We start from the raw sequence: 15,320 nt of genomic DNA on the forward strand, positions 1-15,320 counted from the left end.
CCAATATTCAAAAACATAGAAAGAGACTAAAGAGTCTGAAGAGTAACATCCCCTTTTCCCAAAAGGGAATGGGAAATTAAGTCAGCCGCAAGTCAACGCTAAAACCAATTGCTTGACTGCAGCTACTCCGTACATTCTGCCTGTCCTTGCACAGTTCCAAATCTCCATACTTGTAGTAACCTTAGCTCACCTGTGCATTCTGTGGAGAGCCACAATTCCTATCTGATTGATTTTTAAAAACATAAGGTTTCAAGCCATCGAGAGCTTTGGCCCTTTCAAGAGTTTCTAAAGCAAACCTGCAAATTAGCTGATTGAACTAAAGACAGTACACTCAGCATGAAACTAGCTTATTTTGCAAATTCTTTCTGAAGGCAAGAGACAATTTTCTTCATTACAAACAAATTCTGCATGCTTAAAGGACCATTCTTTTGAGAGATCGTGTGTCAGTTCCAGAAGACTCTAGTGGGATTCTGCTTTGATACGTCTGATGCGTCCAATATAAACGGATGCATAGATGCCGATGAGCATTATTAGCATTCAGACATCTAGATTCCTGAATTAACACTGGATTTCATATTTTTAAGTAAGAATAGCAGAACATTACAGTAGATGAGAAAAAAAATGTGATTTCCCAAACCATTTCAACTGACTGTAACCAGCCCTTGTTTCCTGATAATGAGGATCCTTTTTTGAATGATTACTACAGTTTCATTTTGCCTCTTCATTTATTATTTAGGGTACCCAGAAATAATTCATTGGTGGATTGATTACATCATGCATAAAACTTATATGATGCTATCTTTGCAAGTACAGAAACATTTTCAAGAACTGTAGAGAACTGAAAGCTTCTTTGAATCTTCATTCAAAACCTCTTCCTGTTATGACCATACGCACACGTTGAAGGGTTGCACAGAGACAAAAGAATAGGAGACCTAAATTTTTATGAATATGTAATGATGTGATTTCTGAAACTTGCAGATCCATCATCAGGGAGTTTTGAACAGCTTACATCAAGCAACTATTGACAAATATCCCTTCCGAAGAACTTAATTTTAAGGATGTTAAAACACCATACAACACACACGTACGATAGACTGACAATGTTCAAAAACCCTTATCTTGGTTTTCCAACAGGAATGAATGCAGAAACAAATTACATTTTAGAAGATATATCACAGACCCTTTGTTGCAGAAACAAGTAAATGCTGCTCATGATTTTGCAGAATAACGTAAACATCTGTAAGACTAAGAATTCATGTAATAATCTCTTACGCGCACAATCTGAAGGGCAAGTTCCTTATCTCCTGCTGCTGGAGTCAGCAACTGGCTTTCATTGTTACAAATAGCCTAAGTCAAGAGAAGCTTATCAGATATGTACTTAAATCTGGGTAAGTTGCAGAATCTGTCCTTGAATATAACTCTCAAACCGTGGACCCTCTGTGAGAACCCCAGGCAAGTAATCTGAGCAAGAGCACATCAAGATATTTTCCCCGTGTAAATAATGTGTTCATCTTCCTTCTATAGAAAAAAAGGCTGGGAATACCAGCTGTTCCATAGCAACGCTAACTCTCTGAAAAGCAAAGCATTTGGAAAAATTAGAAGAAAAAACTGCCCACAAATTTAATTATTTATATAAACTACTCAGAATAGTATTTTAAATTTTACCCAGAACTCCACTTTAGATTAGTAGAAACACTATTTTCAATGTGTACTGTGCCCTTTATACTTTTTTTTGTTTGTTTGTTTTTTGCAAAGACCAATTAACTTCTTTTTAAAGCACAAATCTCACTAGCAGTGTTCAATTACACTTTGAAAGACAGTATGGTGGCATAGATGAATGAAGAGAGAATAAAGCTTTAGACTTTTCACTTTAAGTCTAAACAGGTAGCTTATCTAAGACCACAAACACTCAACAAATACTGTATTTTCATTTTTACAGGTAACTGTGAAATGACTTTCAAAGCATTAAAAATATTACTCACAATTAAGGGGTCATCTCGCCTCATTGTAATAACAGTTCTGTTCACTGTGCGTAATAACTGTACCATTATTTCTTGAATGTGGTGATAAGTTGATGCCTGTAAATCAGAAAAGGCAGTTTGCATATTAAATCCATCTCTCCTGTAGAACAAGGAAGACACCAATTACTTCCACGTGGACAGTTCCAGTTGTTTAATGCCAACACCCTCCTGAAACAGTGATACTAATCCTGTTTGCTCACACTGCTCGTTAGTTCCAGCAGTTTCTGTGGAATACTCATTTCAAGTGGCACAATCCAGATTTAGTCCCATCTATTCCCTAATTGCTTTTTGTTTCAAAGAGCCACTTCTTACTCCTCACTCAAGGGGCTCATGTGTTTTACCATCAACTGAATAGGCTGTAACTTAATATCAACACCCTGGCAATAGATTATCGAGCAGAATTGTATCATAGATTTCCACATCTTCCTCAAGATAGTTTGGAACTCAACAACATTATTAGCTTGCAGTCGTAAAGTATTTAATCATTAAAAGAGAAAGGCATCTATCTTTGTTTTGCCTTGTGGCTCTGTGAGGACACAGCACTGATGATGGTCAGCTCTTTGGACTCATTGCCAGAGTAGTACTGGTCTATCTGGCCAGCAGAGACTGAACCAGAGGCCCACCATCTGTCAACACCAAGTTTTGACTGACCTTCACAGCTCAGTGGCAAATATTGACCAAGTCACATCAAATGATAGATATACCTGGCATGTTGCATGCATAAAACATTTGCTTTTCATTATACTGAATAGAACAGTATCATCTTATGCTTACCAATTTCATTAGGTTTACTCCAATCACTAGACAAACTTAGGAAAATAGCAAGCAACATATTCCAGCAGAGAAAAAGGCTTGGCTCTCAGTTAAAGGTTTTAAAAAAATCTAATAGAAAAGTAAAAAAAGAAATTTGGTATACACCAAACAAACTACCCCCCCTTAACATCATATGAAGTCTTGAATGAACACCACAGCCACAGAAGCCACAGGGATGTCTTAACAGTGTGTCAGGTGGCTGAGCTCCAACACCAACTCACAAGAAGCTGTTTCCCACTCCTTTCCAAGATGTCCAACCTTCTCTTTCTGCTGCTTTGATTAACCTTGACCAGGCCAACATACCTTAGCAAACGTCACACACATCCTACCTACCAATTTATTTATAGTTATCATATACAGTCATGTCCTTTTATTTTGACACACTCCCTGGTCTCCTTGCCTGTCACAGCCTTTCAAAACTTAGTATATTCTACAAATGACCAATGTATTCATATTTGCAGTATATATGTTTCTTTTTAAACTCCTCTGGTACACCCCCGGATTTATAAAGACCACACTGGACAGTTGCTGCATAGAAGACAAATGCTAGAGTACCTTTACAAAGCCACTCTTCCACCTCCTTCCCTTCCCCATACATGTACTGGCAGCAGGCTTATACCAACCAAATAATACAAAACCATGCAGTGGGTTGGCTCTTTGAATTTTAAATGCACTAAAAATATCTACATTAAATTTAAAATAAAAACCTACAGTACATCTCTTCCCCAAATTGATTTGAATGATTACCAAAATAAATTTATTGTCTCTACTGGCTTTTCTTTTTTAAATCACCTGAAAAACTTCTGAGATAAAATTGTACTTTTGTACAATAAAACATAACCACTTTTTGTCTTGACAAAGATCATAAACCAAATTCTTCAGACTTAGGCAAAGTTGCAATCAAACACTTTTCACTCAAGGTTTCTGCACAGTTTATCTGCTACAGTATTCACTGTAAGTTTTCAAAATAAGGATTATTGACAGCATTCAAGACAGTGTTTCTGAAATATCTCTCAAATCACAGCAAACATCTAATGAATTTGCCTGTGGTTTTATCAAAGTCTGCTTAAAAGGCTAATTTAAAAAAGTGCACAATACCATTCCACCATCCTCAAAACAACTTCAAAAACTTGCAAAAAATTTCATTTCTTCATTCCAGTCAATCCAACATTATTATGTGAAGAAACAGGTTAGAAAAACAAAAATCTAATCTTACTTCTACTTTTTTCAGAAATATTAGTCATCTAATATTAACTGACTGCAGAGCAATAAAAACCCAGTATGTACTCTGATAACACCAATTTCCTGCTACAACTCTAGTCTTCAGTTCATTTTAAAACTAAGATAAATCAATTGCATATTTATATTGTGTCATTGACTGAACTGTCACTGTCCTAAGTTTTACAAAATTTACTGCTTTCAAGATAGCCAACTTCAGTCTTAATATCTCACATAGAAAATTTTCTGGAGAGACTTGTAACAGATATTAAGATTGGTACAAATGGAAATGCACACCTGTGTGGGCAAGCACACCAGAATTAACAGCAGAAGCAAGGGTTAAGAAATGCTATCTGTCAGCAGAGCACAGAATGTATGATTTCATTCTAATGGCTAGACAGCAAGAAGATCAAGAACAAACTACTTAAAATAAGTTAATCAGGCAAAGACTTAAAAGACAAGAATGAAGCAACCAACCACCACCCACTCCTAAATAATGTAAAAGGTACATCTAAAAATCCCTTCATAATCGCCAATCAAAAAGAACCAAAGAGGCATAGTGAAGACTTGACAACCAGCATCCTTTGTCCTCTGTGTCGCACATAAGAGATCTTAGTCAGACCTGCTGCAGACATACTACTTGGGCTTGGGAGTACCCAGATGTTAGCATGGATAAAATCAACCTATTTAGAGGTTTTGTAAAATAAAACCACTTTCCCCTTCTGTAAGATCTCACACTGAACTGTATTACACTGATTTCCTATACTTGTCTATTACATACACCAAACTAGGAATCGGCATACGTTAGCAGCTTTTGAAGAGTATGCAGCAGAGTGCTAGGAGCCAATATCGTCTCAAGGCAAGTACGTTCAACATACAGTGACATCCAGCTCTTGCTAACTTACAGTCCAGAGAAGCAGTATATCCGAGTCCTCCCCACAGATATATCAGCTTAGCTGATCTCACAGCAGAAAAAGGAAAATCCAGCCTAGCAGATGGATTACTGAACAGTGGCAGCCTCTGGCACCAGACTGTGCCCACACACTCTTACCTTTCTTTCTCTTTTTGAACTGGTTTATATGACTTAGTAAAACTGTATAAATTTTATTGGACTCACAGGACACACAAGCTACTCTTATCATCTCTATTATTCTCCCCCAGGCTATAATATGCATTACAGACACATTTGACTGGATCACAGATTGTTCGCTATTCTTTCACCATACTATATTGCAGTTACTGCACCCTGCTTGAAACTGAGAACAAGTGGCAGAGCAGAACAGACAAAAAATACACAGGGAAGTGTCATTTAGGAAGAAGCCTGGACAAAGGAAACAGGTGGATAGACATGGCAAAACAAGGAAGAGGTGGCAAAGGACGTTCAAAGAGATGAACGAATGAGGGGAGGGGAGGAGAGGGGAATCCACTGCCTCCACAACCTAAAGTGCAACATATTTTCAAATCCTACTCTTCCACTAGAAACACTAGTGAAAACTACTGAAAAATATTCCACTCCATTTAAAGTATTATCATCATTCAAGTGAAGCAGAGCCATTCTCAAGAAACACAGCTTACACTTAGTGACAAATGGAGGAAACAATAGTATTGCAGATGCAGACATCCAATTGTCACTCGCAGTGAAACCCATCAGCCTGCTACAGATATCTGCGGTTTTCAGTAGGATTTTGTACTTCTGCAAAAAGAATCCTATTTATTCTTTGAACTTGAATAGTTTGCATAATTACTAGCATTATTATATTGTCAAACATAACTTTCTGGAGATAATTAGCTTTTGATAATCTACACTCTGGACAAGATTTTAATATATCTTCAGAGTATGCTCTTCATGAATGTTGTTTTATTTGTACAAAGATCTGCACAGCTTTTGTTTTGTTTTGAACCTTTTTTGTACATTCTTCTTGAACTTTGACTGTACAGCAGTAGATTTTTTTTTTTAATTGTGCTCTTCTGCCCAAAAGCAGTTAGCCACCACTTATCCCAGAGTATTATTTATTACATAATTCTGAGGTCTTGTTTTGAAGTGTAGACCATTTGTTACCATTGCTCATCGGGGTAAAAGTAAAAATTTAGCATTTCATTTCAAACAACAGCGTTTGTCTATCATTCAAAGAATACATACTAGAACAGCAGAGGATCTACGTCAAGTCACCTGTCATAAAATACGTAATTTTATCAAGCTATTGGTTTACACAACAGTAAAAGAAAAAGGAGGCAATCTGGACTACAAAAGTTTAAAGAATTATACAGTCCATCGCCAAGTTTTTCATTTCTTATTTACATCGTTGGACAAAAACATCAAGTTGAGAAACTTCATCATTTGTATAACTTACTCCTCATGACTGCAATGAAATACAGCAATTACGTACACCTTTATCTTAAGTATAAATCAAGTCCCTTGAAATCAAGTTATATGCCTATGTCTACATTAGCAATTTGGTTCAGGACAATTTTCAGGCAAAAACCCCTTGATCACTTCCATTTACTATGTACTGCTTCTGTTCTGAGTGGTTTTGTTGCACACAAACTAGATTGCTTCTGGATAAGAATTGACTAGAAGCTCCTCCACAGTGCTTCAAATGAAGACATTAGGTCCTGAATCAATGTTTGGGTCACATCATTTCAAGGTCCCCCAGCATGCTCCTAATACTTTTTGCTTCCAGAAAGCTGTGAGCCATAAGCATAACAGAGTTTTGACCAAGAGGATCAATCATATCTTATTCAAAGTACATTCCAAGACATATACAATACTGTAGTCATCAAGAGCCTCACAGCAAACCACAGCAATCTACTGACCTACTCCTGTTGCAATGAATTCCTTAAGTAACATAGACATAACCAAAACTTCCTACACAGCCAAAGCAGAAAAAAAAGGAACAAACAACAAGACTCCCCTCTCCTCCCACAACAGATTGGTACACATAAGATAGTTAAAAGAAAAACCAAACCACACCAAACTTCATTCTCTTTAAAATTCTCAGTGCAAGGTAATAACAACTACAGTTTGTTTTAGCTTTCATGTTGCATTTAAGCTTTCACAATGTTGTGACAAAATTAGAATAATTCTGTTTTCTCAGGGACAACCATGCTCCTTCCAGCGTGACAGAGTGCTCATGTATTTTGACAGTGACAGTTCTGGACTAACTGAATGGCTCTTTCAGAATTACAAAATTACATGACTGTTACATATATATTCCTACTTTAGATATCCAGTCAAGGTTATTAGGATGGATGTAAAAGACATTTTCTTTTCCTGAAGACTTCAGAATAAGCTGCCATCCATTTGTCTGCTTGACAGAAAAAACAGTTGTTAGATTTGAGTAAATAGGCACTTTTGAAAATTACCATGGCCAGTTTAAGGAAAAGAAACATCGTTAAGAATGGGATATAATTTTTATCACATTTAGTTTTACTTTGACGAAAAAACTCAAAGCCCTGGCAGAAGGAATACCAGACCATACTTAAGTGAGACTACTAATGAGAAACACTTTTCCTTTTCAATGATGCATGACCATGATGAGGCAACAGTGTCACCTGCAAATGTCCCAGCTGAAGGATGAAGAGAATAATTATTTTTCCTTCTCTGCTTTTAAACAAAAGCAGCTAAAATTCACATGAACACAAGTTAAAAAACTTGGCTGGCATCTTTAATCTGTTTCAGACAAACCTTTACATCCCCAGACAGGACATAAAGCTCAAAAAGAAGGTTCAACATTTAAGAGTTGGTGTATTCCTAAGGATTATATTCTTCTACATAGAATTCTACAATAAAATTCCCCTCTAGCAGGGACTTTTGTGGGTAGATCCTACAAAAATGTTCGGAATGGACTAAAGAGAGCCAACAACAAGCAGGCAGCTTTTCAACAAGGAAGGCTACCTTTAAAAGTAATCCTAGAACTAAAATTGTTGCCAGGAATTTCAGAGAGACAGGTGTTCTTATTCTCTCAGCTATTAGTTATGTGAAGCATCCGCCAGCAGTTAAAAAAATATGGTGTTTCAGGTTTGTGATTTCTTCAGTATTAGAAAATAGAAAATACCTATGGTGTCTCTGATAACTACTAACCACAAGTGGCATTTACTTTACAGTAACCTTATTTTCTTTCTATATCTCTCTTATGCATCCAGTACTCTAACTTTCTTCCTATGTTCTATCTCCAACATACAAAAAAAAAAAGAAAGCACTCATAAAAGCAGAACCATCTTTCCATCTTTTTAATCCAGTAGTCCACGATCATACGTTGCTCTGACTAAAAATTTTGTCCGCAGAAAAGCTTCAACATCTGGCCTTAAAAGAACATGTAGGTGCCCTGACTAAATTAATTTGAAGTTTTCTTTTGCTACATTCCTAAAATCTTTCACAAATTAGGCAAATGTTATATGAATTTTTACACAACTATAATATGTTTCTGAACTTGCTCGCTAATACAGTCAACAGCTTAAAAAGCAGCTGCTGCTTTTGGTGACTTTCACATAATAAATTCAACACAAAAGTATCAAAGCTTAGTTTATACAAATAATATTTTAAATACTGCTCCGAAATGGTATTTCTCTACTGAGATGGAAAAATGGAAGAAATATGGACAAGAAGCTGGTGCTTTCAAGAAAGAGTTAAACTTATGATTAATATTGTAAAGTGAGTTTACCACTAAAGCCTGAAGTTTTCTCCTCCAGTGGTTCAAATCATCCATTTTCCTAGAAAGATGTTAAAAGATACAGGAAATTAACTGTTCAACACAAAACTGCACTAATCTTGTAACTTCAAGCGCAATTCCATGAAGGGAGGAAAGGAATAGTTGGATTAAATACGAAAAAAATCCTATATACCTAGAACACACTGAATGCAAAAATTCATCACTGGTATACATTAAGATAAGCATATCTGAAAAACACAGTGAGAAGGCATTCTGAAGGATCCCACCTTAATAATTCTGTAATAATAATCTGTTCATATAGTGAGTCTTTCCCATTTGGTAGTATGAGGGTTAGGAAGGCTTTCACAGTGCAAGTCAAAACTGTGTATCCTTGGAACAAGAGTTTTCCACACTAGCTAGAGTTCAAACATCCATGATGCACTCAAGGGAGAAGTCTTCTACACTGCCTTGGTAAGAAAGATAAATTACTGTCTGGTGCCATAGACACTGCTGTACTGAAGATGCCCCCTTCCTTTGGTCTTTCTTTCCTCCTTCAGATAACTCATCTCAGAAGTGGATTTTCTCTACTAAAGCAGGACTGGCATCTAGGATAGTTAAAGAAAAAATGAGCCCGTGATCTCATGACCTACATATTTTCTGCCAAAGAAGGAAAAACTGCTAGTGACAGTTGCACGTTTTCTATTGTAAAGTTACAAAAAAAACACTGCACATTTAATGACATTTACCTAAATGCATTCTAACATCCATGCTGTCTCTGATCAGCAATTACACTGCCACAAGGCATGACAGGGAATGTATTTTCCCCCAAGAGAAGCATCTGGTTCTTTTGCTGATGTCTCAATTATTCTACAATGTTTCCTATAATCAGGAATACGATGCCTGCAGAGGGGCTGTCACACACTGATACTACTATTGGATTTAAACCTATTCCAAGGGCCCACTCGCCTTATATTAAAAATTTATTAATATTTATTGTAAACACTGTAAATAACCACCACCCAAATATCTCAGAGTATTTCAAGTTAGGTTACCTTCCTTAAAAGAACTTATTGAAGAAATGCTACTATATTTGTTTTAAATCTAGGTTTAAATTCTATCAGGACATAATTGGTAATATGTTGCCTAAAAAGCCCTTGTTTGTCATTATGATAAAAGCTTGTCTGGCTACTTCTCAAGAATCCAAGTGAGAAGCCCTCTTGGGCACAGAACCCAAAATGATAATGTTCACTTTCTAAATTCAATTAATTATATTAAAGTTGTTTTTCTACTCACATTTTCAATCTTTTTAGTTATGCAAATGAGGCTTTTATGTAAAGTTAGACATCAATACTTTGATTTTGTTTAGCTTTAGTAAAGATCTCTTCTACCAGAATATTTATATTCTACTGTACTTGAAATCTCACTGGTAATCACCTCTTCCAGCGGGGGTTAATGGACCGATTCGTTATATGTTTCTTACGCATCATTTTGTACAAATAATTACATCATTTTAATTAGACTTTAAACTCTAAAAAAAATTTAAAGAAAGACTGAAGTCCAAACCTGTGAACAGTCTAAGCACCCATAAAACCTCTGATCTCCAACCGTGTTTAGACCTATGAATCATATTATTGATGGGTTTAAAGAGAAAAAAAAAATATGTCTATTATTAAAGAGATCATTCTCCCAAACAATGAAAGTGCATTTTATTTTAAAAACAGATAAGCATTTGCCACATATTAAGGAAGAACTGATTTCTTGTTGGGGGGGGGGGGGTAACCGCCTTTTTTAAAAGCTCTTAGCAACACCACAGTAACCAAATAGTTTTGAACTAAAATGTTTCCAAGGGAAACCTAAACTGTCTAATGATTTCTTTTTTCTATCCTTGAGGCATATACAGATTAACTCGTGTTCAGAACCATCCAAAACCAGCAGTAACAGACATAAGATAAACAAAATCCTTCATTTACTTAAACAAATACTGGCTTCTCTTCAATCACCTTTGCACTTCACAGGAAACATATCAGTTCTGATATAGGTCATGTCCTGTCCCTCAAGCTTTATGGATTTTACTAATACTAAGGAATAAAAGTCTATCTACACTTTAAAATGTTTTTTTCCCAGCTGGAAACTTACAAGCATTTCCAAAAATTCACAGTAACACATTTCTTACCAAGACTTCTACTTAGTAATGGGTTTTGTGCCAACAGTCACACCCAAAATAAAATATGACCAAGACACATGTTGAAAAGGGTTTTTCTTTAGAAATAGACATTTGAGGAAAAAATAAAATGGAGTATCAAAAAAGAGACATTTTTAGAATAAAAGGACTTTTTCTTCTTTCAGAAACAACGCATTGAGTTTCTGCATCAATCTGGATATCCCAGTTCCTGCTCTCAGAAATCAGATAAGTTAAAAGGAACAAAATGGGGCTACGTACATGCACACCAAGCAACAACAGTTTGCCTGCCTCATACCTCCATACAGAGAGCAGTTACTGCTCGCTCCTACAGACCCACGCTCACAACTGCACCTCTTAGTAGGAGTTAACAATACTTCTACATCACATCAATCACTTTCACTACAAACAGTAACTGTTAGTTTGAAAATAAGCATAACATGATACACACGCAGAAAATATTAACCTGTCTTGCTTTTCAGCTGTACTGACATCTTTTAAAGTGTACAGTAACACAACTGCTTTACTTTACAATGCCATATGCCTAAGTTCACTCTTTGCCCAATCTATCATATTTTCACCATTTCTCTTACAAATTCCATTTGAAATCCAAACTTTCCAATAATTCTTGACTATCACCCCATATTCATCCCTCCTGAAGTACTAAAGTCTAAAACAATAAGGAAAACGGCCCATAACACACAGGAAAAAGATTTTGCCCTGTGCAAACAGAGAAGCCTTTTCAGTTTCAGACTCTCAAACATGAAACCAAACAGCACTGGGTAATGACTCCAGTACTGGAAAATGACCCAGTGTTCCATAGTGAAAAATAGAGACTGAAATGAGAACTTGTCTTCATGCAAAGCCTGCGTAGTTTGGAGACATACATCAGACAATATAGCTCAGGATAAACGAGCAGCTACATATGGGAGGAATTACAGCTTACCTACTGTAATTAACTCTGAGCTCTGTTCAGAAAAAAATGCCTCAAATGATACTGAAACTTCACTGAATAACCTACTAGTTATTAAAAAGCAAAGCACTAAAAAGTCAGTTCAATATTCTCTCAAATGAAAACAGCCAAACTGCAATTTTTACATTATTCCAAATTATGGGAGCTCAGGAAAGAAACAACAATCTCAAAATGAGGTATAGTAAATAAAAGAGTAATCTGTTTTACTCACTCACTGCTGAAAGCAAAAAACAATTTACAATATTTGCAAATTGGAAAACATTTCTTTCAGGAACTAGGAAGGTTTTGATGAAAGGAAACATTAAACTTGAAAATTATTGCAAATACTTAGAAAAAGAGTATTTATTCTGTTGATCTTTAACAGTCAGAACTAAAAGTGCCAGAACCTCTGCTAAAATGAATCAACACAGCCTCACTGCCTTTAATACTACTGTAATCATTTACAGCAAATGACTGTTTAAGGAATATTAAATTGAGAAATAAAAAAAGATACCATAGATTTCAGCATTTTACTTTTAATACCTAACTGCTATTGGATTTAGCTTATGAAAAATCAGAGGAAAGTTCAATTTGCCACTGACTTGTATTAAAAATTTAAATAAGATTCATCAGTATCAATAATTTACAACCTAATCAGCTCAGGCTTACTACAGACTTGGGCCATTTACATGATCATCAATACTCACAGGGTCTTGACAGCTCAGAACCTCCAAGATGCTATTGAGTAATTCAACACAGTACTTCTTCTCTTGGACCTGGAGCTGCTGATCATCTCTGTGTTCCAGTAATTCCTTCAGCTCTTTAGTAATCACAGGAAGCAGAATGTCCCTGCATTCTGAAAAGAAAAAAGAAAAAAAAAAAATTTTAAGAACAAAGATAAATCCAATACTACTTGCAAATAAATCCTCCTGCAAACAGTGAAACACAATATGCTTGAACAGCTACAGTCTCTTCCACTGTGAAACTCTTGATTTCTCAGCCATGCCTCAAGGATTCTCTTAAACCTGTGTGGTATTTCTGTATGTCAACAGTATTTGTCATATATAAAAAACAACCCCTGATCAAACTAAAATGCTTCAGCTAAATTCTGAAGGCTGTTTAATTTGTCCCAAATGCATATGAAGCACCTGGAAATACACTATGTTTAAGGAGGGACAGGATTTTAATGCAAGAAAAACACAATACTTTGTTAGTCATTCTTTGCAAATAACAATAGAAGTGCTCTATGCATACCATTTTGAAACTTACCTACTAAAACATTTAAAAGAATACAGACAAAGAAAAGACTCTAATGAAAGGCTTTTCAAGCTCATTTGCAAAGAGCAAGAGCTATCCATACATCTGTCCTTATTTAAATCTGGGGAAACTAACACAAATGGAAAGATATTTCAGTCTCACACACATACTGACACATTGCGATAGAAGTGCTTACGAAAATGTCATGAGGACAAGATGCACAAATGTGAAATAACTTCAATGAAGCTACTGATTAACTAGAAATAAAAGATGCAGAAGATTTTTATTTAAATGATACCTGCCCGAGTAATTTAGGTAACAACTTACTCATACAGTGCAAGGTAACTAAACAGACTATAGCGCAACAGTGTAAACAACACTAAGCAAGTGTTGCAACAGAGATGTGTTATATTATAAAAATAACCTGGGAAGAACTCAGAGCATCAAGGTTCTGCCTCCGAATAAAGGAATTTGCAGATGCATATACAACTACAGAAACACTCTAACAACAGACAGGGAGCTGAAGTTCTTACCCATTTCACTTCAGAGATGTCTTACTGCTTAAAATTCCTTTCACTCTGTTGTGAGTATTAACTTCTTGGAAAAATATTTGTATCACTACCAATTGGAAACTATTTTCTATCAACAAGATATACCACAGTTTCCAAAACAATACCAGAAAAAAAAAAAACTAGAATTCTCAATTTCAGCAAAAAAAAATTAAAAATTTGACTTTGTCTTTTTTTAAAGAACATGTTAGAACACCCGGACATGCACACATAACATCCTAACTCACCAATAGACAAGCAGAGTGCAAGTCACAGTAAAACTGTACCCAATTTTACTCAAAATGAAGCCGCAGGCTCAGAATCCCCCAAACAAGGGTGTTAGTACTTACTGACAGGAAGGGAAGGGGGGGGGGGGGAAGGAGAAGGGGAGAATGGGAAGGAGATGATCAATTTCTGAATTTTGCAGAGGAAGCAACAGACTATCAGCACAGAAGTCAATTATTTCCAGGAATATGTTAAAGTGCAATACTTCTAATAAATTTTTATTCATTTTCAATTAACAGCTTCAAGACCTATGAGCCATGAGCCTGTAAGCAGGTCTAAGGGGCAGAATCATTTCTTGCCTCAGAAAGTGCCTCTACTTTTAGCAATGCCACAATGTTAATATAAAGCTACTGATCTCATTTTCTATAACCCTACTTGCAAGGTAGCAAATCTTGCAAGTCTTACACAGTGACTAAATTACAAACTCCCTAGTAAAACAGCAGTTATGGAACACATATCAGCACCACAGGCTCTTTGACCTGCTCAAAGAGAAGCAAAGAAAGGGATTTCACACAGCTTACAATTTATGTATGTGGCCAATTCTGCACACAGACAAGCCTTCTCTTCCTGCACTTACTGCTAGCCACAGACAAGACATCTGTCATGCAGTAACCCAACAGATGCATTAATAAAGCCCCTACTGTAGCATCCTAGCAGAGCATACTAGCATTTCTAAAGCACTTCAGAGTGGATTTCTGTTCATGCAGACAGAGAAAAGCTCTTATCCAAAAATCGATACTGATAGATTCATAGTCATCAGCTACAGGTATCAAACATTCCAGTTTTCTGAAACTGAGATGCATTTCGAAAATTAGCCATTTGACTCTTGATAAGCTCATACGAACCACCTGTAAAGCAGATAATGATAAACAGAATAAATACAGCGCCATTAGCTTCTTGGCTAATGTGCCAAGAACAATAAGAGTGCCTAGAACACTGCAGCATCAGGAGCAAGGTTAACAGTTATACGTGATACCTTTAAACCTCGTTGAAGTCTGTTACCAAATTTTTTTGGATGAAGAAAAGGTTTTTTTACACTTAGTCAACAAATAAGTACAAACTGTGATTTAGATTACTATATAGCTACTTAACCTAATTGATCATCATTGAAAAGCTAGAAAACAAGCTTTTATTCTGTGTTCATTGCAAGCTGTGGAAACTCTCTATCAACAGTCTAGGGTATTCAGAGGGGAAACAGTTCAAAATATGACCAGTTAAGGATCCATTTCGGAAGGTTCGAACCACTCCAAAAATATTTAGGATGTATTTTTTCTTTAGACATAATTATTGTCATTAACCAAGTTCCATTTCATGGTGGTTGTGGAAAAGAGCATAAGCCTTTGAGCATAAACATCTGCAAAACCCACTAGTGCAAACATCCACTTCTCTAAAAAAGCA

The 15,320-nt window shown here is 36.1% G+C and overlaps 1 protein-coding gene across 1 annotated transcript in view; it reads right to left on the bottom strand.

Annotated features, from left to right (window-relative positions):
- The window catches only part of DOCK2 (dedicator of cytokinesis 2), a 226,577-nt gene that overhangs the window by 139,931 nt on the left and 71,326 nt on the right, over positions 1–15,320 (bottom strand). The window contains exons 26-27 of the mRNA XM_026098443.2: positions 12,540–12,688; positions 1,983–2,078 (exon numbers count right to left, since the gene is read on the bottom strand). Coding sequence (XP_025954228.1) covers positions 1,983–2,078; positions 12,540–12,688 — 245 coding nt within the window. The remainder of the gene's footprint in view (positions 1–1,982; positions 2,079–12,539; positions 12,689–15,320) is intronic.

Source organism: Dromaius novaehollandiae, chromosome 15 (assembly GCF_036370855.1).
Source record: "Dromaius novaehollandiae isolate bDroNov1 chromosome 15, bDroNov1.hap1, whole genome shotgun sequence".
Classification (NCBI taxonomy): domain Eukaryota; kingdom Metazoa; phylum Chordata; class Aves; order Casuariiformes; family Dromaiidae; genus Dromaius; species Dromaius novaehollandiae.